This window comes from Polypterus senegalus, chromosome 9 (assembly GCF_016835505.1).
Source record: "Polypterus senegalus isolate Bchr_013 chromosome 9, ASM1683550v1, whole genome shotgun sequence".
In the NCBI taxonomy this organism is placed as follows: domain Eukaryota; kingdom Metazoa; phylum Chordata; class Cladistia; order Polypteriformes; family Polypteridae; genus Polypterus; species Polypterus senegalus.
The window spans coordinates 97,706,076-97,731,488 of record NC_053162.1 but is presented as its reverse complement, the minus strand read 5'-3'; the positions used below and the strand labels follow the sequence as shown (position 1 = coordinate 97,731,488).

Genomic DNA, 25,413 nt, shown 5'->3' with positions numbered 1-25,413 from the left:
AGCTGCTCACAAGTGAGACAAATACTTTAACGATGTAACAGAGACAACCAAGAAATTTTCATTGAAACAAAAAGTATGGTGATACACATTGTTTTTTGATTCTTTTATAATTAAGGTTTGTAAGGTAATATTCATAAAGTTTTCCAGATACTGAAATGTAATCCTGAAAGACATCTATTAATCCTTTTCTAGCATTTTCAGTCATATCATATTTCATCTGCACTGTGCTTGAGCACTGTACAGTACAGTGCAACAGTATTGTCATCAGCTTAGTGACCTATGATTACTAGAATGATTTTGGTAAGGTCAATGTTATTAGAATAGCTGTGTGCATATCTGTTATTTTTGTATAGTATATATTAGACTAGATACAATATTGTTGGGAGGGATGTGCCACTAATTGTTGCAATTATCATGATTCAGCTACATGGAATGACATTTTTTAATAGCAGAAGTTTTTCTATTGAAGTTGGGAGCTAAAACATGCACTCAGATATAGTAATGTAAAAGCAGTGTGCCATAGCGCAGAATAAAATATCTTTTTCCTTTAGCACAAAATTCCTTCTTTACTAGTGCTGATGTCAGCTGTAGCCTTAATGAATTAAACATTTACAACATCATTTCTTCTTAACTGTGCGTCATTCCTTGTGACTAGGCAGTCAGTCAATTTATATAGCAATACACAGTATTTAATCAACTTATCTACAGAAACCCAGTGACATGATGTTAAATTCATGTGAATGCATGTGATGTTGTTAAACTGCTTGGGGGTAACACCAAATCTCAAGCATTTTTCCTGCATTGTAAATCATCATCTTTCAGGTCACGGGATATAAACCTGTCATCCTTCCTCCTGAAGATGTCTGGAAGGTGGACTAAAATGCGGACTAAATGGCATTGTGGAATTGGCTATGCTTTTTTGGGGAGCCTCTGGTGGCAGCAGAGGCACCAAGTATGAGGGACAAAAGAATTCATCTGAGCACTGAAGATTATCAAAAGGACACTTACATTAGCTGAAATAAAAAATACAGGAACATCACTCCATCCAGGAAGTGGAGAGACTAAGTAAGCAAATATAGTGTAATAAAGGGTTAAGATGGCATAAAAATGTCGTAAAGCTCCTGTCAGCTATCTGAATGTAGTACAAACACTATACATTTCAGCCCAAGACAGTAAAACATATGCATGTACTTACAGTAGCTTAGCTTCCATTGGATATACAGCACAAATAGTATCTCAGTAGAAAGTACTATGGTTGTTTAACACGTATGGAGGGCTACATCACTATGACTAATGGTTTTCAAACAGCTTAAAGATAGTTAACTGTTTATAGCTCAAACATTTTATAAATATTTAAAGGATGCACTTACCTTTTCTTTAGAAGCTGGGCAAGTGCAAGGGGACATGCTTCAACAAAGCGACTCCATGACAGCATTCAAAAGCTCTTCAGGAGCAGTTTGTCCTGGAGCAAGTATCCTGTATGGAGACCTATGTACACACGTGTACCTATGGACACAAGACCGTCATCTTGGCAGGTAGTCTGCCATCATGTAGCAAGTAGTATGTAAGGTTGCTGACACAAGCGCAGAGAAGCACCTCAGTAAAGATTGGAGGGCGAGTTGCAGAAGCTGTGGAATGAGTAGCCTCACAAGCATGCTACATGCACGAGGATGTTTGAATTAATATCATGAGTAGTTACTTCCTGGATTATTGTCTCTTAGGTAAACAGGAAGCCCAGACACTCATGGGGTTATAAAGTAGTCACAATTTTTTGTGTCTTTAGTAGTGCCATTCCTTTTTTTTCACAGATGCACCATTTTGTGGGTTCACTTCCATGATGCAGTTACACCATTCTAAGGGGGTGGTTTCAGAGGCTGTGACCTGTGCCTCACTGTAGAAGCAAAGGTCGAAATAATTAACTATCTGGTATCTAAAATTAGATCTAAGATCTTCAAATCTTAGGGTGTAAGATTATTTATGATCAGCACTTCTGGGTACTTTAGTTTTGACTTTAATTTAGAATTTATTGTTTGGCCTTTGACATTTTGGTTTTTATCCTTACAGTACCTGTTTATATTGACTAATTTCATCTTTTGGTCCTTTCCTGTTAAAAACACACCACCATCTCCATATACAGCAATATATATTGTGTATTTTGTTATACCTTTTAATCCACCTACCCTTTTATTTCTCTTTTGTTCCTCAAATCCTCGTGGGCTTTTCTGGAGATATTCAGAGTTTGGGGCAATCTCACACAAGTGCCCAAAGGTCAATGTAATAATTATATATATATATTGTCATTCAGAACATGGATTGGCTACCACTAAATGCTGTGAAACATTACATTTTATATAATAAGATTGTGTTTTTCATGCTGTAAATCACACATCTACCCCTGCCTTCTGTTGCAGCTTCCCTACAGAAATTAAAGTATATTCATACATTTCCATACCAACTTTTTCCAGTACAGTACTGGGTTACGGAGGGGGGCAATGCCTTCCCTAGCGCCTCTGGGTGAAGGACAGAAAACACCTCTCAGCCTGAGCCTCAGAGGTAGTCACACACAACACACATACACCTAAATAAGTGTTTCTCAGCCACTTGTGGTTCATGAGCACAAGACTTGTTTAAGGTATAATTTGGAACCCCTCCCTCCCAGTACCAAAGTGACTGACAGCAATTACGTGAGAATTTTTTTACTTTCTTTCTAATCATGCTCACTTCACAAACATGCAAAATATTATACATCGTCATCGACCGTGAAATGGCTTTTTTTTCTCATGTGCTCACGACTCAACAACGGGAGCAGCATGATATACTGACATTTAATTGAAGAAGGGGTACTCACTTAAAACTTAATAACAGTACTCACCAATACACTAAGAAAAATTCCCGGTACTCTAATTTGGAATTAAAATAGTACTGCTTAGAAAACTAACATAGTGAGAAAATGCAGCAGACAATGTCTGGGTATGGTAAAAAATCTGCACACCATAAAATTTCAAAGTTATACTATAAGCAGTACATAGAAATCAAGCATAGCGTCAAGTCCTTCAGCAAACATGTCATTCTCAAAAGAGTAAAAAATGTGATTAGAATCTGACTCAAGGTCTTCATATTCTGCATCACTAGCATTCCATATCTTTTCTAGGACTTCCTTAGCTACATAAAGATTATCAGCTGCACACCTAATTTATTTCTTGCCTTTTACACACAGCAGTGATATGTACTATGAATGATAACTGTACATCTTTGGAATGCTCTTAGGTTTAGCTATCCAATGGCAATGAGTATTTCACTGCATGTGACATGACACAGATGGGATCTTTAATAAAAGCAAATTCTCAGCTATGATGAGATGTACGCCTTTGCATATACATGTGCAAATCGTATATTTTAATAATGAAAGACAGGAACACATTGACAATTGTAATAAGACACCCTTGGGCAAGTAAAAATGCTATTAATGATTTTGATTTACTTGTGGGTTTATTGCAACTTAAACAACTTTGAAATATAGCAGTGTCCCGCCAACGGGACATCTCATGCATAAGTGTTTAAGAAGGTTCTGCCTGACCTGGAAGTGCTTCCTGGGTGCAATATTGTGACACCAGAAGTACTCGCTGGTTCAGCATAAAGTAAACTGTCCTGCCTTACCCAGGCGACTTGGAGTTGGGAAAGGATGAGGACAACACTTGCCTGGGGAGGAGTAGAAAAGAAAGTGAAAAGAAAAAATAGGAAAACAAAAATAATTGTATTTTTTATTGTGGATGAAGAAGCATGTTTAGATTACTGCATCAAATAAAAGTATTTATTTGCACCCAGGACTCAAGTCAGTGTGGTTGTGACTGAGGTTTGGGCTCTGAGATGACCCCTACTGGTCTCAACGTAAACTACATGGCAAACCAATAATGCATTTTCCATGCCAAAAAATAACAGAAAATCCCAAGCAACACTTGCAAGATGTAAACAGATACAACCATTTACAAAGATACACATCTGTCAGGTACCCTTTAAGCCTATTTTTCATCTGTCTGAATGATCCAATCCAATAGTCCCAAAAAGTCCTTTACAACATGCAGAGAACAGGATAAGAATATAGCTGAGTATCAACCTGAAAAGCAAGCACTATATATAACACGGCAATAACTCAAATGGTTTTACAATGTATCCTGATCAAATCAATCTTCATTTCACATAGTAATTTAAAAGCAATAAAATACCATGAATACAGATGAATAAGGAAAAAAGAATCTCATTGTTAAGTAGAATTTTGCAAAACATTATGTACAGTTTATATTTTCAGGATTTGAAACAACAAAATTATTCCTTATCTTACCATTTGGACCTGACCATCTTCACCAATACGATGAATTTGGACGTGCTGTGCATTGGCTAGAGCATAGTGTAAGGTCTGCTGGGCCTGCTGGGCTTCTGTTGGAGATGAAACATTACTCTGGATGCCCTCTATAAGAACAAATTTAATTAAAATAAAATTAAATATTTTTTGTGAACTACCTATAAATATGAAAATAGTTTGGGAATTGTGCGTTCTTCACAACCATGTCTATTTGAGACTTATTTTTATCTCATCACAACTACAGTACAATGTTCAATCAAAAAAATATTGAAAAATTACAAACAGTACGAGAACATACAATAAAAATATCTGAAGGGTACAGAAAAATCTAAGATACTATACTTTGTAAAGTTTTATATGCATACTGGGTGTACAGTGTACAGCTGAAGAGCTATAAGCTACTGGTAGTCATTTGCATTTACATCTTATGGTAAATTTGTCACTTCATATTAAAGTGACTCTGTATCTTGAATAGTGTCAAGCTATATTTCACATTACCAGCTGGCAAGATAATTAAATCTGATATTTGTTACTCGAGAACAACATAAATTCACAAATATCACTGAGCTTTTTAAAGAAAAGTCTTAATATATTGAACATACAGTACATTTTACTTTTTCTTCATATAAATGGTTGATGAGACAAAAGTTTCACAGGTGTGTTAAACAATCTATTGAGACTCTCTTTTTTAAAAGTATTTTAAAATATGTTGGGGTTTATTGTCTAAAATGATTAAATTATGATCAAGTGAAATATCTTTACACTCAACTTAGCATTATCAATAATGAAAAACACTATATACATCTGTCAAATTAAGGAAGGAATAAGAATTGTTAACTTAAATATAACTTCACAATACAATTTGATGAACTAAAACTAAGAAAATATGTTTCATGTCTAAGAATTATAAATTAGTAGAGTAACCTAATAGTAAACACACCAGATTACCAGACATTTCCCTATGGATCAGTTTGCAGAAGTTGGGGTGGCCTAAACTGCCTGGCTTAACAAGTTGTCACCATAACCATAATCAGGATGAGCCCGATCAATAATACAGACAATTTTACTGCAATATACAGTGGTGTGAAAAACTATTTGCCCCTTCCTGATTTCTTATTCTTTTGCATGTTTGTCACACAAAATGTTTCTGATCATCAAACACATTTAACCATTAGTCAAATATAACACAAGTAAACACAAAATGCAGTTTTTAAATGATGGTTTTATTATTTAGGGAGAAAAAATCCAAACCTACATGGCCCTGTGTGAAAAAGTAATTGCCCCTTGTTAAAAAATAACCTAACTGTGGTGTATCACACCTGAGTTCAATTTCCGTAGCTATCCCTAGGCCTGATTACTGCCACACCTGTTTCAATCAAGAAATCACTTAAATAGGAGCTGCCTGACACGGAGAAGTAGACCAATAGCACCTCAAAAGCTAGACATCGTGCCAAGATCCAAAAAATTCAGGAACAAATGAGAACAGAAGTAATTGAGATCTATCAGTCTGGTAAAGGTTATAAAGCCATTTCTAAAGCTTTGGGACTCCAGCGAACCACAGTGAGAGCCATTATCCACAAATGGCAAAACATGGAACAGTGGTGAACCTTCCCAGGAGTGGCCGGCCGACCAAAATTACCCCAAGAGCGCAGAGACGACTCATCCGAGAGGTCACAAAGACCCCAGGACAACGTCTAAAGAACTGCAGGCCTCACTTGCCTCAATTAAGGTCAGTGTTCACGACTCCACCATAAGAAAGAGACTGGGCAAAAACGGCCTGCATGGCAGATTTCCAAGACGCAAACCACTGTTAAGCAAAAGAACATTAGGGCTCGTCTCAATTTTGCTAAGAAACATCTCAATGACTGCCAAGACTTTTGGGAAAATACCTTGTGGACTGATGAGACAAAAGTTGAACTTTTTGGAAGGCAAATGTCCCGTTACATCTGGCGTAAAAGGAACACAGCATTTCAGAAAAGAACATCATACCAACAGTAAAATATGGTGGTGGTAGTGTGATGGTCTGGGGTTGTTTTGCTGCTTCAGGACCTGGAAGGCTTGCTGTGATAGATGGAACCATGAATTCTACTGTCTACCAAAAATCCTGAAGGAGAATGTCCGGCTATCTGTTCGTCAACTCAAGCTGAAGCGATCTTGGGTGCTGCAACAGGACAATGACCCAAAACACACCAGCAAATCCACCTCTGAATGGCTGAAGAAAAACAAAATGAAGACTTTGGAGTGGCCTAGTCAAAGTCCTGACCTGAATCCAATTGAGATGCTATGGCATGACCTTAAAAAGGTGGTTCATGCTAGAAAACCCTCAAATAAAGCTGAATTTACAACAATTCTGCAAAGATGAGTGGGCCAAAATTCCTCCAGAGCTGTAAAGACTCATTGCAAGTTATCGCAAAACGCTTGATTGCAGTTATTGCTGCTAAGGGTGGCCCAACCACTTATTAGGTTTAGGGGGCAATTACTTTTTCACACGGGGCCATGTAGGTTTGGATTTTTTTTTCTCCCTAAATAATGAAAACCATCATTTAAAAACTGCATTTTGTGTTTACTTGTGTTATATCTGACTAATGGTTAAATGTGTTTGATGATCAGAAACATTTTGTGTGACAAACATGCAAAAGAATAAGGAATCAGGAAGGGGGCAAATAGTTTTTCACACCACTGTATATGCAGCATAAATGCCTTTATTCGGTGTTCTCAATACAAATGCACTAAATGAATTAAAGGTTTGAAATCTTTTCAATCTTTAAATCATTTAATATAAAATTTTAAAATCATCAGGTCAATGAAATTAAAAAATTAATTTTTCAAATCTAGGGGGCTCTGTCCCCTGCTTGCTTTGCTCGTCCACCCCTGGGTTTGGTTAACACTAGAATTACCAGAGCCTACGAAAAAACTCGTAAATCCGTCCCACCTTAAATCGCTTCTTAAAATCGTTCACAGCTCTCCACCAGCATCTTTTGTCATCAAAATGTGCTGATAAAATCAGGCTGCACAGTCGGCTATTCCATCCCCCACCGACTTAGAACGTGCACAAACTTCTCCCAGCTCATGCCTTGATTGATTTTCTGGGAGTGAAGTGGAGTTTTAGAGTGGAAATAATAGATTGTTGTTTGAAACACATGCATTTCATGTGTGTTCCGTTTCTACAGTAATCTGTGTAAACACATTGTTAAAACACAAACATTTTTTATATTCGAGTAGTAGATGACAAAATGTAGGCATAAACTATATAATGTATGAAGCCTGAAGTCCAAATATCAAATAAATACTTTCACAAAAGGTACAAGTCTAAAACAACAATTGCGCTTTCATTCAAAAATTTAACTGCAGAAACAAAAAGCCGCCTTAACATGCGACATTGACACCCGTTTATTATGACTACCTCCGTGGCGCCACATATAACGTCACATATACTTGTCTCTTTCTTGTTTTAAAATGTGCGTTGATCACCGCCAGCATGTTGTAGCACATAGCATCTGGCCACCTACATGTTCTTGTGTGCACTGAATAAGAGACAAATCAGACTGAATCAGACTGAAAAAGCAAACATTTAGAAATGCCATACTTTTACAGCTGATCGGACGCTGTTCGTTTTCAAATAATATTGCATTTCTCTCTATGCTGTGGTTACTATTACACACCTGAAAGAAAGAGACAATATATGTGAAAACATCATCGCACAAATGCCAGATGCTGTGTGCTACAACATGCTGACGGTGATCAACACACATTTTAAAAAAAGAAAGAGACAAATATATGTGATGTTTTGAAGAAATCATTTTATGATACGATTTACCTTTATTTATTTACTTACTTCCTATAGCCTAAAGTCATAAGTTGTATGCAGAGCGCATGCTCAAAAATGTGTGTAATGCCACGAAAAGTGCCTGCTGACACTTTAGTATGCAAGCAATGGTATGTGCATTCTTGCTCCGATGTAGAAGGGAGCTGAGTTTACCTCTGTTATAGCGCGTCTATGTGAAAACAGCAGTGTCAGATGCGGGGGTAGGGTGTGTTTGGGCTCGTGAACGCGGCTGAGATAATAAAACTGACTAAAAAAACAAAGCTAACCTTTACAAGTATCATAAATTACACCGGCTGTTACAGACTGAAATCAAACGTACTGTATGTTTTTATTCTAAAATAGTAAGACTAAGAGCAGTTTACTTCTCAAAACGGAGAGTTGCAAGGTTCGAACTTGCGACCTTTTGATTCCCAGTCGGGGGCTGATTCTAATGCACCACGGAGGTAGTCATAAAAAATGGTTGTCAATGTCACATGTTAAGGCGGCTTTTTGTTTCTGCAGTTATATTTTTGAATAAAAGCGCAATTGTTGTGTTAGATTTGTACCTTTTGTGAAAGTATTTATTTGATATTTGGACTTCAGGCTTCATACATTATATAGTTTATGCCTACATTTTGTCATCTACTACTAGAATATAAAAAACATTTCTGTTTTAACAATGTGTTTACACAGACTACTGTAGAAATGGAACACACATGAAATGCATGTGTTCCAAACGACAATCTATTATTTCCACTCTAAAACTCCACTTCACTCCCAGAAAATCAATCAAGGCATAAGCTGGGAGAAGTTTGTGCACGTTCTAAGTCGGTGGGGGGATGGAATAGTTGGCTGCGTGCAGCCTGATTTTATCAGCACATTTAGATGACAAAAGACGCTGGTGGAGAGCTGTGAACGATTTTAAGAAGCGATTTAAAGTGGGACGGATTTATGAGTTTTTTCGTAGGCTCTGGTAATTCTAGTGTTAACCAGATATACAATTTTCAGAGATTGTTATTTTCATGGGAATTGTTACATATGCATTATTTTCAGTTTTACTTTAAAACTTGCATTGAATTTTGATTCCGTGTTTGGACTTACATCGTGACAATGCAACGTATAACTGTCTGAGTGAATATCTTTTCTTTCTCTCTAATAAATAAAACAGCTTTTTCAAATTTTTGTCCATGCTATTTGTTCTTTGATTAATCGTTGACATGTCATCTAGAACGTATACAATTATTGTCGTAAAATTTATAAGAGCTGAGAGAGCAGGAAGTGTGGTCTGCCAAAAGCATTCGCACATCTGAGAGCTGAGAGCATAGGAACTGTGTCTGAGAAAAGCATTCACACGACTAAGGTTAGATGAATGTAGTCTTGTTTGAAAATGGTTGTAAGTAGGGTATGACTTGAAAGAATCTCATTTTAAAAGTCTCCGTCTCAGAGGGCTTCATACCGCACCAGTGTTTTTTGAATCTTTTAATTCTTGCTGGCAACATGAATTATACAATTTTCAAGTCTCCGACTTAAAGTTTAAATCCAAAACAATATATTCGATCTCTTTTTGCTGTTCCGTTATTTCACGAATAATAATTTCCGTTTGTTTCTGCTAATGCGATCTCTTTTTTTGATACTTTAAAATTTTCGTACTTCCATTATCTCTAACCTGCTCTGCATGTGTACTGCGAGAACATTTTTGAATTCTTTACGACGTTCTACTTTGTCTTCTACTATTTGTCCTTTATTTTCGGCCCCGGGTGTGAACTTGTCTCATGGGACGTATAAGTGTCTCTCTGAGAAAATCATGTCTCGTCTCCTTCCAAGATTTTTTTTTTATAAGAGAGAGATAACTAAAATTAAAACTGAATTAATATGTTGTTCTGCAATAACTATTAAAAAACCTGTATCCATTCTTATTATATATATTAACCTTGAAATATGATATATTTTGATTTTATATTTTCAATTAGTATTAACCAACACTAATGTACAGTATATGCTGCATTATAAGTGTGGTAAATATACAGAACCCTATGTTTTGGGGCAGCTCACAACAAAAAGAAATTACATTTTACATTGTATACATTTACCTCTTGTTAGGTCGATTGTTGTTGAGTCTTGACCTGACATCAGTGCCACTCTTTTACAAGATGATAGATCTGTAATGATAGGCAACACTAATCGCAATGAGGTATTTACATTTAAACAATTTAAATATGTATGCAGATCTAGTTCTGTCAATCACACAGCTGTACTGTATGATTTCCAACAATGAAATATCCATTTGAGATTTTCAACGAACATTTATATAACCAGAGTTGAAAAAACTCTAGGTGGATATTGTGCTTTGTGAGCATGGTTTTTATTTAAATTATTTATGTTTAGTATACATACAATACATACATACACTTTCTATTGAAAGAAACAAATGTATATATACAGTATATACATACAACTTCTAGTGGAAGAAAAAAACATTTTTAGGCAGTTTTGACAAACTATGGATGTAAGTAACAGAGGGAAGAACGGGGGAAGCTAACTTATATATTGTATAGATAGCAAGGGCCAGTAGAATTTCCAAATAGCTCAATGAATGTGCTAAACTGACACTAATTCATACTGTTCATAGTATTGGTCAATGGAAAATGTGAGTATAAAAGACCCAGAAGCCTTGTCGGCACAGATGTTACATTGAATCTGGGTCAAGATAAATGCCTCTGACTCCTTCCGAAGATTGGCACACAATCGTTAAAGCCCCTACTCAAGAACTGAAAGGCAATTGTATTGTTCCTTGGCTTCTCTTCAGCTGTATGTGTGTACAGTATATACTATATTATATACTGTAATGTATGGTACAAATAAAAGCTGTATTTTAAAATAAATTAAATATATCCTTTCTTTTTATACCTATTTCTCGTCTTAACATCTCTGACATGGTTAATGGGAAGGGACATGAATAGGTTCAAGTATGAGCTGTAATTCTAAAAGAATGTATTTCTAGGGAGCATGTGCTCCTGTTGGATATAATTTAATAATACTATCTTTTCTACTAATTGAAATTTGTTTTCGTTGTGCTAGTAACATAAACTGTTACATAAATCCTAAGCATGTACGGCACATGAGCAGTTCTTATTTTAACAAATGCTTTAAATTAATATTATTTTAAAGGTTTTTTGAAAGTCTATGTTTTGTGTTCACACTATGGCTTGCAATACCATATTGTATTTTAGGTTACTCTATTTTTATTTTATAGTGTGTTTCATTCTGAAAAATTATGACAGCACTCTAAGGAAAAAATTGTACATTCAATTTTAATTCAAGTGCAAAAGCTTTTTAAGACAGTCATACATGTAAAAAGCATATATAATGTGCACTTTATGTACAAACTAAGGGCACAAGTATGAAAATATAAGTTTTCACATCATACAATAAAAGTTTACAAACATACAAAAAATTATAAAAATATATTGCACTATACCGTGGGAAAAAATGAAACCTCAATCAGCATGGAGAAGAACTTAAAAAGTAAAAAATTTGAATTTATTCTTAGTGGCAATATCACTAAAGACTGGGTCTGGGTGCTTACACAGATTTACAAATATAATACAGTTAACAAAATTATATAATGATTTAATTTCATACATAGCTGGTGACAGAGAAGAGGAATACAAAAACCCATTTACAACATTTCAAGAGAGACTAATCCTAGGTGACTCTATAATCCTTTGAAATATAACAATCTCCAGTTTTAGACAGTCATTGAATGTGTAAGATAGGGCTGGATGATAAGAAAAAAAATCACAATACTTTTTTTGCCTATTAGTCTATATATATCACGATATAAATCAAATCACTACTTCTGTCAAGCTTCAAGTTTCCTTTTTACTCTTGTGAGATGTGAAGATATTAATTAATTAATTAATTCTGCTTTAAATATTATTTATTTTCTGTCAGTAGTTGAACATGACAAATATACAACTGTATTTCAAATAAAATAGGTATATATAATAAACTAAAATCTTGTGTTAGAGGAGAACACAAACAAAATGCACAACTAAATTCTTTGGTCAATTGCAAATTAATAAAATGGGCAGTACAAAAAAAGTCTTAATTCTGCTAAGTCAAGATCATTTAAGTTTTATAGAAAAACACACAAAATTTGTTGGTCATCTCCAAATAAATAAAAATAAGTTCTTAATTTTAAAATCTTAAATCTAAAACTAAAATCTTAAAGCTTTCAAGTTCTACAGGAGAATACAAAGTAAATTCTTTGGTCAGTTCCAAATTAATAAAGTAGGCATTAATACAAAATCTCAAACCCAAAAAACCACCTCTATACTGTATCCTTTTATTTGTATAGACTCAAACGGTTTTAAATGTTGGAAAACAAACCTACAATTAAATAGTCAAAGCATTCTGTATATATATCCTCAGTACAAATTCAAGCAGCTTTACAAATATAAATGAAGGAGAACAAAAGTGACATATTTACTCAATTGTGATCAGCATATTCTATAAGACAAAAAAAAGAAATGAACAAGAAATCCCCATTTCTGCAGCACTTCCTTGGGTCTGGGTCTGTAAAGTTTTGCATTGTGCAAGCTCGAAAGGATGGCACTACTTCAAATGGTACAAAAGATTATTGATATTATCTGTCTTTGAGGGAAAATGCTCTGCTTCTCGTTGGACTTTAAACTGCCAAAATATCTCCACACTACCACTGATTTTTTTTAGTTTTCTTTAACATTTTCTGTCGTGGGCGGCACGGTGGCGCAGTGGTAGCGCTGCTGCCTTGCAGTTAGGAGACCCGGGTTCGCTTCCCGGGTCCTCCCTGCGTGGAGTTTGCATGTTCTCCCGTCTCGTGGGTTTCCTCCGGGTGCTCCGGTTTCCTCCCACAGTCCAAAGACATGCCGGTTAGGTGGATTGGCGATTCTAAATTGGCCCTAGTGTGTGCTTGATGTGTGGGTGTGTTTGTGTGTGTCCTGCGGTGGGTTGGCACCCTGCCCAGGATTGGTTCCTGCCTTGTGCCTTTGTGTGGGCTGGGATTGGCTCCAGCAGACCCCCGTGACCCTATTCGGATTCAGCGGGTTAGAAAATGGATGGATGGATGGATTTTCTGTCGTTATTTTCTCTTTGATATCGTTCCTGACATACTGGCATGCACGGTGGCTGCAGCCCAAACATTAACACATGTGCTCCTGCCAGCTGTTATGTTTCGTGCTGTGTACATCAGCCTAACCTGATGTGGCTGTAACTGTTCCAGCCACACGATTGGTTTGGTGCAGTGCTATTCTCATTAACATTGGCTTTTCCTGTTGTCTGTCAAAACATTGACTTTCTATCAACCATGTCTTATCTATTGAGGAAAAGTTATTTCGCTATAGTTATCTTTTATCATTTTATCACCCAGCCCTAGTATAAGAGTACTGGGGGTCTTTATGAGTCAAGACTGCATAATGATTGCACTAAACAATCATCCCTCCACTGTACAAATGAACTGTCTGGCACTGTAATATACTTGGGACAATAACTATAAATGACAATAAAATACATTTTAAATTATATTCCATCAATTACCCATCAAGTTGGGGGTTCCAAGCTCTTCCTCCTATCGCTACACTCAGGGCAGGAAATAACCTTAAATGGTCACTACCAACACATTCATATACTCAACAAAATGTCTTTGGGATGTGAGTGTAAGAAAAAAACACATCACAGACAACTGACATATTATGACATGCCCAGGATTCAATCCATGTCTTCTGGAGCTATGTGGGGCAATACTGCTCTGTATGCTACCTAACCAAAGTATGCATTAGATACGTTTTTTTAGATATGTTTTTTTTCCAAGTCAAAATTGTTTCTTCACAATCATGCTATATTAATTTTCCACATAAAACAATGTTTTAAAGTCAAGTGTTTTTAATACATTTTATAAAAACTTTGTTCTTATAGCTTACAGTGTAGCTCTATGGAACCCCTCATCCATTTGTGATAGAAAAAGCCTTGAAACCTACCCAATATATCCATTTTTTAAGACAAAAATTTCATTTAGTATTGAGCTATGTCTTGAGATTACACATATATTGCAAAACAGCGTATCCATATTGTTTCAAGAAGGAAAAAGCAAAAAGCAAAGAACTGTTGTGATTCAAGGAGATAGGCTATGAGCTTCATGTCTTTGCCAACTTCCTTGTTTGTCTTATTCCACAGTACACTTGCTCTCTCTGCTTTATAGATAGAGTTAACCAGACAATAATAATAAAAAAAAACTACACTCATTATTGCATACATTCTTTCACTATAGGGAAGATACTGTCTGCTCTGACTGGATTGATAAAGCATATGTGTACTTCAGTGAGAGAGAATATTGAACTTGCGTAGCATCAATGAAGTCACAAAAAATAAACAGACATTATAGGTATACATCCAGTGCTTGAATGGGAGAAAGCTGCTATGGCATTATTGGTGTGTACTACATCACTTCAATCCCTACATACCTCCATCAATCTACCTTATTAACCTGTTTATCCAGGGCAGAGTCGTGGTCCAGCTGTAGCCTCTCTAAAAGCAAGTATTGGGCACAAGGGATGAACAGTTCCCAGCAAAACCATCAGTCCATCACAGGGAAAACACGCACTTACTAAAACAATATAGGGCTAATTTTGCAATGCCAGTTTACGTAAGTTTAGTCAGGCTGCAGTTTAACAAGTTCACTACAGATGTTTTAACATAGGCAGATTGGGCTGACATTTTCGCCTCACAATGTTATGTTTTGCCAGCAGATGAATCGCATTGATTCAGTTTTCAAATGTGACAAAATCCTGGTGCTTTAATTTTCGTAATCTGTCTCTCCCATTTTTTTAACATTTGTTAAAATATATGAAAATCAAACTAATTAGTTTTACTTTGATCCATTGTTCCAGAACTCCCATGAAGCAACCTTGGTCATGTTGTTTTCAGTGTTTATATGACTAATAAGACTTTGTCATTGCTTAGTCTATACAGTAATCCAGAATTAGAATATTAACTGGACCAACAGGGTTACTGGTTGACAGCATTACATTCACTAACATACCTTTGATATACATGACAAATGTGCTTACACTACATTCATCTCATTTCAGGGGTTACACTGATAGAACATTTGTTTGGCTTCAAAAACAAAATGAATGACACAAAATTAAAATGAATGACACAAAATTAGAGTTTGCACATTTGTATTTAGCAATGACGTAAGTTGTTTTGCCTTCCCCGTTAACTAGCATAATCTCAGTGCTTTGTGCTTTGAAGCACTTAATTTTATTTTGCTCTTAAAAACTAGTGTGGCTCATTTAATTGCCAGCATAGACACAGTAAATACACACTTCGTCTGAAATTTGTTTTGATTTATACTAGCTACAATTGTTGTAAGCACTGCCACATGGCCCTGAATTACATAAACTGGTTAGAAAATTGATTTTTAAGTAGAAACCTGTAGATGTGCATGATGCAATTAGCCAATGAATTAGATGGCTCCATTCCTCTTTAGGATCTGTATAGTGCAGAGTATTGTAAAGTTATTCATCTTGCTGTAATTTTATCTCCTCTTACAACGTTGTTACACTACAAATTGAATGATTAAAACTCACTTCTGATTGGCCATATAACTGTGCTCTCTAAAGCACACATTAGTCTGTTTCTGAACTAACTCCATAATGGGGTAAAAATATCAGTAATGAAACACTATATGTTTGTGTGTGTTTTGCCTTTTTCTAAGATAATATATAAGCATAATTCCAGCAATCACACACTGAAAATCTCCTGCCTTAAACAGACATGACTTCACCATTTTTCCTTTTGTACATTTTTTATATGTAGTAGGTTTTTAGTAACATTTTTCTCATGTGTTAATGTGCTTTCCAGAGTATCTGGAGTCATGCATGAGTGCAGTATCGTTTTTAAATTGGTACTACCAATACTGTAAAAAACTAGTACCATCACGTTTTTGGAACTTTGGTACTGACTTGGTACCAACGTATCAATTCTTGTGACATCCCTAGTACAGAAGCACTACTGACATCTCTTGAGTTCAATCTTATCTGAGATGGAAAGTTGTATAGTGGAATCATGTTTTGTATTCCAATGGGTCAACAGTTCAAATAATGTTTGGAAAAAATAGCTCTCTTGTTTTATGGGCAAAAGAGAATAAGGATCATTCAAGCTTACAGCAGCACCACGGTATAGCAGTCTGTCATGGTATGGAAATGTGTCAGTGTCCATTGCAAGGGTATTTTGCACATTTGTGAGGGCACCATTAGTGCAAAAAGATATGTACATATTTTAACATATGTTGCCACCTAGTACCTATGTTTTCCACGGATGTCCCTGAATTTTCCAGCAGGACAAAACCAAACTACATTCTGCCAGAACTGTATGTGCATTGCTGCATAAGCAGAATGTGTGGATACTAGATTAATCTTCTTGCAGTCCTGACCTGTCTCCGACTGTGAATGTGTAGAACATTATGAAGTGCAAAATACTGCAACACATTCCCTATACAGCTGCGCACCCCTATTTGCCCATTAAAAAAAAAAACAAATTCACATGGTAAAACAAATAATTTGTTGTTTTAGTGTTTTCATTGTAATACAGGATGAACAGAAATTAAAATCACATTTTCCATATTTTCTCACCTTTTTTGGAATCGAGGCTGTAAATACATTTATATAACTAAGTAAACACCACCACATGGAAATGTTTAGCAGAGACATTTTCTATGTTAAAACTGAAAAACCGTAAACGTAAATGCTATCTTGAGTATATCAGAGCTTACCTGAGGTGCAGAATGAGGAAGAATCTGGCGTTCTCCTAGAGAAGCTTTTCACTGCCAGACTTTGTCCTCTCTGTTTCCGGCGCCAGGCAGTACGACATTTAGAGTCAATGCTTTGTTTGATTCGATACCAGTCTGATTCTGTGATGCCAAACTTGTAAAATAAGTGGCCTAAAAGTAAGAAATACAAAACATACCTACTGAACATCATTGTAAAATTTTTAAAAATTCTTGAGTGTGACTAAAAAGACATGCAAGACAAAAAACATATGTTAAAATAATTGATTTAAGTTTTAAAAATTCCGCTGATCAAAATTTTTTATCATAATCCAGAGTTGTGTAAAAAGCCTTTAGTGTGTACATATTTTTGCCAAGACTAGGAGTAGGCAGTATGTCTAAAAATTTGTATCACGATGCATTTAAAAATGATCATGGTTATGGTATAAATCATGGTATGAGAGTGTAATATGCATAATCTACGATAGTATCTTGTTGTTTTAATGATGTGTAAGCTGACATTATCAAGTATGCAAAAAACTGAAAAACAGGCCAGAGTTGGAGCTCAGGGGACCAAGGTGCAGAACCTGGAGATCGGCACGCACATACACAGGTGGATTTAGGATTTCAGACCTGCCCATGTCACGTTATCTGCGTTTGCATTGTTAGATGCGGGTACCTTAGAGTTTGTCACCCCTTCCCATCCTATTTGCCGCTGTGGGAAATTTATTTCATCTGCCAAAGCAAAATGCTATTTAAGCTCCAATATACAGTATTAAGTTGTTATACATTTTAGAATGAGTTTCTTTTTGCTGTCTTCTGTTTAACACTTCTAATACTTACTGAATATGCTTTTTAGAAAACAATCTTTTGAACATATTTTTCACAGTGTAGACTATACATGATTAATAATAAAAGCTGCGGCAGGCTGGCGCACAGCTCGGGGTTTGTTTCCTGACTTGCGGCTTGTGTTGGCTGGGATTGGCTCCAGCAGACCCCCTTGACCCTATAGTTAGGATATAGCAGGTTGGATAATGGATGGATAATAAAAGCTAAGTATTCAAAGGGCTATTCTTCCACATTCCTTTGGTTCCCTATTGAACAAAAACAAGGAAGCCTAATTAGACTTTAATGAAGACAAACACATTTTATATAAAGACAAGCCCATCAATCCAGCCTAATAAAGAAAACTTTCACACTTTTCACACCACTGAAATTAACTAATTGAGATTGAGCATACTTATCAATTTTCAAAATCCTCTTTCTAAAGAAATCAATTTTGGTGAACAATTTTTATAATAATATTTTGAAGAAAGTAGTATGACTATTACCTTGAGGATATATAACATTGCAACATACGTGAATCAAAAAATGTAAAAATAATGCTTATTGTTGCCTTCTTAAACCTTTGGTTATATTTAAAGTTTTCACCTGCTTTTTTTTTAAATACTCTGTGGTGCCGCATTCTCCTTGGTGCCCTAAACATGTGCTTATTTTGCTTAATGGTTAATCCAGGGAATTCTTATTGTCATTATCATAGACTGTGGAAAGTATCTGCATGCATACAAATGTATTTTCGGCTGATAGCACTCTTTTATCCTAAAAACATCTCATTAATTGAGTTGTAGTAGATTATTTTCCTAATTTTATGCATCTCTGTATTTTTAGTTGCATCATTCAGAATAGCATTGATACTGTATGTTTGAAGTGACCCCATCAAAAATCGAAAAAAAAGAAAAATGGTTATATGTCATCACACCATACAGCATACAAAATACAAAACATAGCAAAATACTAATTTTAACATTATTAAAACAAAAGTAGCTGGAACCTTATTGCCATCTGATTCAGCTGTCCACAATTATTATTAAACCATGCAATACAAAGGTGTTCATATAAATTTAATGGCTGAAACAAACAGTGTACACTATCCGTTTCAGAACATGTATGCAGTACACTGCTTATTCGCTTGTGAACATTCCAATTTAGCTATACCATGTTAAAGCCTGTGTGGACTGAGTACACGCCTTTTTTCCTTACCAGCTCTTCATTTTGTTTGTCGTGTCGATGTGAGGCAGTGTCAGCCACTCCATCTTCACCTTCTTTTTCTATCACAATTGTTGTACCACCATATGTTGTGTTATGCCAGAAGGTAAAGGAATGCCCACTACCTACGAAGGCACTTCAACATGTGCCTCACCTTGTGACAAGTAACAAAGGTGGCTACCTGATGTACTAAACCATAGTAAAAAACGATACATGAAAATTTCTCTTATTTAACAAATTTCTATCAATGTCTCACTTCTATAGGTGTACACCACTAACCAAAACTATACCAATATCTGAACATTTCTGAATAATCTTTAAGACCCTGCTAGTAACTTTTAAAGATTTCATCACCTGAACATTTTACATAACCTGTAAATAAACTGTGATCTTTAAGTCCAGCCTAATATTCTAATATATCAAAGCTTATATTTACTACCCTGAACAAATTTTGTTTAATTGGTCCACTTTTATACATCTATTACCTATTTATGCAAATTAAACATCTTTCTAGTGTTTTAGATTAACCTACTGTACATGCAAATCCCTCCACTATTACATTCAGTATACTGTCTGGAATTATTTTATTCCGGGTATTTGAATTTTTAATTTTGTGTATCAAAACCTTTGTGAATACCATGAGCTATCCCAAAGCTTACTGTACATCCAATATATTCTATCAAACACTTTCCAGTAAAATCAAATGATGTAAGAAGTAACAATATATTCACCTTGGCCAGCCATATTGTATATATCGTTACTCCAAAGATATATCTCTGTGGGAAACTTGCTGTCATTGCAGACTAATAATTAATATTTGTAAAACAGAGATCTCATATAAGAAATCAAAAAGGTCTCCACTTGAGCCCAGTCCTGTGGTTTTCATGAACTAAAAGGCTAAGGAATCTTTCCACAACTTTGTGCTGGAGATGAGCCTAACGGTTGGGAACCACAATGCTGTCTGAATTCAAAAGGAAAGGATACCAAACAAATACATGCTATCCACAAGTAGATCAAAAGGCTATAACTTGACTGCAGTCTGAAACTGTAAGGTAAAACTAACAGAAATTTAGAAAAGAAAGATACCAAGGCAAAATCTACCAAGTAGGCAAAAAAAAAAAACTACAATCCAAAGAAACCAAAGCACCACATTAGGTGTGCAAGAGAGATTACACAAGTTGTAAGACTCATTACTGGAACAAATGCTAAGACAGTGTTTTGTAATTTCATTCTCTCGCGTCACACAAACGTGCGGCAAATGGGTATTCTTGAAGCAATTTAACATGATATTATAGCCAAGCAGTTTTTGGGAGGTGGTGCTATGGGTGTAGATCACAGTAAAGTCAGAGCGATAACAGCTGCTAACTATATTGACAAATGTTCCAGCATGCAATATATTTCTGCAAACAGAAAACAGTAATATATGCATTTCAGGCAAGACACTAGACTTAACACAATCTTTTGTTTAAAATTTTAATACAGGAAACAACTGTCTCTACGTTACAGATCAAATTACAACAGTGTTCTACTCTCAAACACTATAAGTATCTAGTATAATAAAGTTTAAAAATAATTCAAACAATATTAATAAAAAGTAAAAAACTGACATTGTGTTTTACCTTTGCTTTGATGTTTCATTTTTTATATATTTGTAGAGTTTATTTCATAGTATACAATATACAAGGAAGCTGGGATTATAATGAAACAATGTAACTGCTTTATTTGTTTGCATTTATGTGCATTTATTTTTTATATTTGTAGAACAGTAAAACTAATATAAACTGCTCAAAAAAATTAAAGGAACACTTTGAAAACACATCAGATCTCAATGAGAAAAAGAAATCCTCCTGGATATCTATACTGATATAGACTGGGTAATGTGTTAGGAACGAAAGGATGCCACATTGTTTGATGGAAATGAAAATGATCAACCTACAGAGCCCTGAATTCAAAGACGCCCCAAAAATCAGAGTGAAAAAATTATGTGGCAGGCTAGTCCATTTTGCCAAAATTAAATTGCAGCAACTCAAAATTGTACGCAGCACTTTGTATGGCCCCTGTGTTCTTGTATACATGCCCGACAACATCGGTGCATGCTTCTAATGAGATGACAGATGGTGTTGTGCGGGATCTCCTCCCAGATCTGGACCAGAGCATCACTGAGCTCCTGGACAGTCTGAGGTGCAACCTGGTGGCATTGGATGGACCAAAACAGAATGTCCCAGAGGTGTTCTATTGGATTTAGGTCAGGAAAGTGTGGTGGCAGTCAATGGTATCAATTCCTTCATCCTCCAGGAATTGCCTGCATACTCTCACCACATGAGGCCAGGAATTGTCGTGCACCAGGAGCCACTGTACCAGCATAGGGTCTGACAATGGGTCCAAGGATTTCATCCTGATACCTAATGGCAGCCAAGGTGCCTTTGTCAAGCCTGTAGCGGTCTGTGTGACCCTCCATGGATATGCCTCCCCAGACAATCATTAACCCACCACCAAACTGCTCATGCTGAATGATGTTACAGGCAGCATAATGTTCTCCATGGCTTCTCCAGACCCTTTCACTTCTGTCACATGCTCAGGGTGAACCTGCTCTCATCTGTAAAAGCACAGGGCACCAGTGGTGCATCTGCCAATTCTGGTATTCTATGGCAAATGCCAATCGAGCTGCATGCTGCTGGGCAGTGAGCTCAGGGCCCATTAGAGGACATGGGGCCCTTGGGTCACCCTCATGAAGTCTTTCTGGTTGTTTGGTCAGAGACATTCACACCAGTGGCCTGCTGGAGGTCATTTTGTAGGGCTCTGGCAGTGCTCATCCTGTTCTTCCTTGCCCAAAGGAGCAGATACTGGTCCTGCTGATGGGTTATGGACCTTCTATGGCCCTCTCCAGCTCTCCTAGAGTAACTGCTTGTCTCCTAGAATCTCCTCCATGCCCTTGAGACTGTGCAGGAGACACAGCAAACCTTCTGGCAATGGCACGTATCGATGTGCCATCCTGGAGAAGTTGGACTACCTGTGCAACCTCTGTAGGGTCCAGGTATCGCCTCATGCTACTAGTAGTGACACTGACTGTAGCCAAATGCGAAACTAGTGAAGAAACAGTCAGAAAAGATGAGGAGGGAAAAATGTCAGTGGCCTCCACCTGTTAAACCACTCCTGTTTTGGGGGTCATCTCATTGTTGCCCCTCTAGTGCATCTGTTGTTAATTTCATTAACACCACAGCAGCTGAAACTGATTAACAACCCCCTCTGCTACTTAACTGACCAGATTAATATCCCATAAGTTTCATTGAATTTATGCTATACTCTGATTAAAAAGTGTTCCTTTAATTCTTTTGAGCAGTATATATATATAAAATATATCACAGCAACACTCAGAACAGTGACAAATCAATTACATTGACAATCATGTTACGTTATTTTCAAAATGTTTCCTTTTCTTTTCCATTACTTCTTTAACACACTACTTCGCAGCGAAGCGTGGGTATTTTGCTAGTATGTTATAAATGAAACGTCAATGAATAAAAGATCGTATTAGCGCAAAAAAACAAGGAAATTAAATCATCAGGACCAGGTGTAATTGAAAAAATAGCAGGACAAAGCGAGGTCGGAAATAAAAGGAAAAGAGCAGAAAAAGTCTTTTCACATTTGCATCATTCAATGCACAAAACATAGATTTACATAATAATGGAACATACGCTGTGACAATCTGTGGACCCGCAACAGTTAAAGCAACGACAAATTTAATTTCAAAGAAAACACAATTTGGTCAGGTGTATATTTATGATCACAGAGAAGTGATTACAACGCGAGCAGCAGAGACACAAAGTAGCAAAAAGGACAGCGGCTGGACAGGCTTTAAAAAGATTGAAGGGCAGCGCGACAGCAGCCCCCTATGACAACGTGCGCAGCGTTATACATCCTGCAAGAAAGAATTTAACCACGCCCGGGGCCAGAAATAAAGAAGTATTGTTTTTACAATGTCATGCGAGACCAGGCAGTGAGCCATCATTTAAAACAAGTACACAGACATCTAACTTAGCAGTTTTTGGATTGCTTTTGCCAGACAAGCATCATGTGCTCCCAACTCTTAAAACAACAACATGCGATAAGCAGAACAGGCAGCTCTCGCAAGCAGCAAAAAGACGGCAAATGATCCAAAGGCATATCCTTAGCGTACGTTCAGCCGCCCCCCCTTTCACAACACGAGCAGCATTATACGTCTGGCAAGAAAGAGATGTAACCACGCACGGGGCCGGAAATAAAGGACAAGTATTGTTTTTACAAAAGTCTTTAAAGTAAAAGTGAAAATAATGTATATGTAACAATTCCAACGCCCAACCTACCTGGAAAGGGGTCTCTCTTTGAACTGCCTTTCCCAAGGTTTCTTCGATTTTTTCCCTACAAGGGTTTTTTTGAAGGAGTTTTTTCTGGTCTTCTTAGAGGGTCAAGGCTGGGGGGCTGTCAGGAGGCAGGGCCTGTTAAAGCCTATTGCGGCACTTGTGTGATTTTGAGCTATAAAAAAAATAAATTGTAATGTATTGTATATCCAGTAAACCAAACACGAGGGTGAGCGAGCAAAGCAAGCAGAGGGTGGAGCCCCCAAGTACAGGATAAAAAAAAAATTGGATTGACTTCACGATATGTTTTATTCTAGCTCAGTGAAATTTTTTATTTTGCTAAAACTATGTTTTAACTTGTTTAAATGCAGTATTATATTGACCTGTATATCTGTCCAAGTTAGTGCTTCATTTGATGTTAGCATTTATTTGTACTTGTTCCGTCTTGGTCCGTTAGAACTAGGGAATCCAGTAATCGGGAGCCCGGGAGTCCGGGAGTCCCAGACATTGAAACTGCTGTAATTCCCGGGAAACCGAGAACGGCCAAGCTCACATATATAGTGTGTAAAAATGTAAAAATCGATCAAGAAATAACAGAGTTATAGTTGAAAATAATTAAGTGGCACGCTTTTTTGGTCCACGGTGTAGTGTTTTGCAGATTGATTCAGTCAATCAGCAGCAGTCGTCAAGTCTCCCGGCTCCGACTAAGACTGAGCACAGTGGACTGGAAAGAGTCTGCACTTGGCAGCTTATGAATGCCGGGACAGGGCAGACTTCATTGACGTCTGTCAGACAACAGCTTTGAACAGCAACTTGAAATTGCAATGTGTCAGTCTGTTGCATTCGCATTATTTGTGCCATGAAACTTGCCATCACAGAATGATGACAAGAAACTGGATGCATCAGTAAAAGCTGAAATGTTGGTGTTTCAGAGCAACACAAGCGCAGGTGTTGTTTAGAACAAGTGTATCAGTATCTAAACAGGTGGATCACGTTGCATTCAAAAAAATTTTTTTTTAAAGGTTATAGTCTAACATATATCCCCCCTATGGCATTTGCCACTTGATTGACATACAGGGCAACCAGTCTGAGATCTCTTTCCTTCTAAAAAACTGGTCATCCCACATGCACCCATACAATCAGATTGTGATTCAGACTACGAATGCCATGAATGTAATTACCCTGATCTACATGCTGTCAAATAAATGAACCACATGCCATGGCTTCGCCTCTAACGCTGACGTGCAGTGAGTGTGCAGTGAGTGTGTACGCCTGAAGAGCCCAGAATTAGGGTAAAACATGTGTCATGTACTCTTTGCATTATTTGACAGTAAAACTTTGCAACATTCTATGATCTGCTTCTCGCAACTAAAAGGGGCAGCATGGCGGATGTTTGCCAACACAAGCATTACCTGGTAGGTAACCACCCATACAATCAGATTGTGATTCAGACTATGAATGCCATGAATGTAATTACCCCGATCTACATGCTGTCAAATAAACGAACCACACGCTGTGGCGCAATGTAAAGGGCGAAACACGTGTCGCGTACTCTTTGCATTATTTGACAGTAAAACTATGCAATATACAGTGCATCCAGAAAGCATTTACAATGCATCACTTTTTCCACATTTTATGTTACAGCCTTATTCCAAAATAGATTAAATTCATTTTTTTCCTCAGAATTCTACACACAATACCCCTTAATGACAACGTGAAAAAAGTTTACATGAGATATTTGCAAATTTATTAAAAATAAAAAAATTGAGAAAGCGCATGTACATAAATATTCACAGCCTTTGTCATGAAGCTCAAAATTGAGCTCAGGTGCATCCTGCTTCCCCTGATCATCCTTGAGATGTTTCTGTAGCTTAATTGGAGCCCACCTGTGGTAAATTCAGTTGATTGGACATGATTTGAAAAAGCACACACCTGTCTATATAAGGTCCCACAGTTGACAGTTCATGTCAGAACACAAATCAAGCATGAAGTCAAAGGAATTGCGCACAAATCCGGGGAAGGTTACAGAAAAATTTCTGCTGCTTTGAAGGTCCCA

General features: G+C 36.7%; 1 protein-coding gene across 1 annotated transcript in view; it reads right to left on the bottom strand.

Moving 5' to 3' along the window:
• LOC120534880 (protein BANP-like) overlaps positions 1–25,413 on the bottom strand; it is a 196,909-nt gene that overhangs the window by 62,759 nt on the left and 108,737 nt on the right. Inside the window, exons 7-8 of the mRNA XM_039762395.1 lie at positions 16,981–17,148; positions 4,340–4,467 (exon numbers count right to left, since the gene is read on the bottom strand). Coding sequence (XP_039618329.1) covers positions 4,340–4,467; positions 16,981–17,148 — 296 coding nt within the window. The remainder of the gene's footprint in view (positions 1–4,339; positions 4,468–16,980; positions 17,149–25,413) is intronic.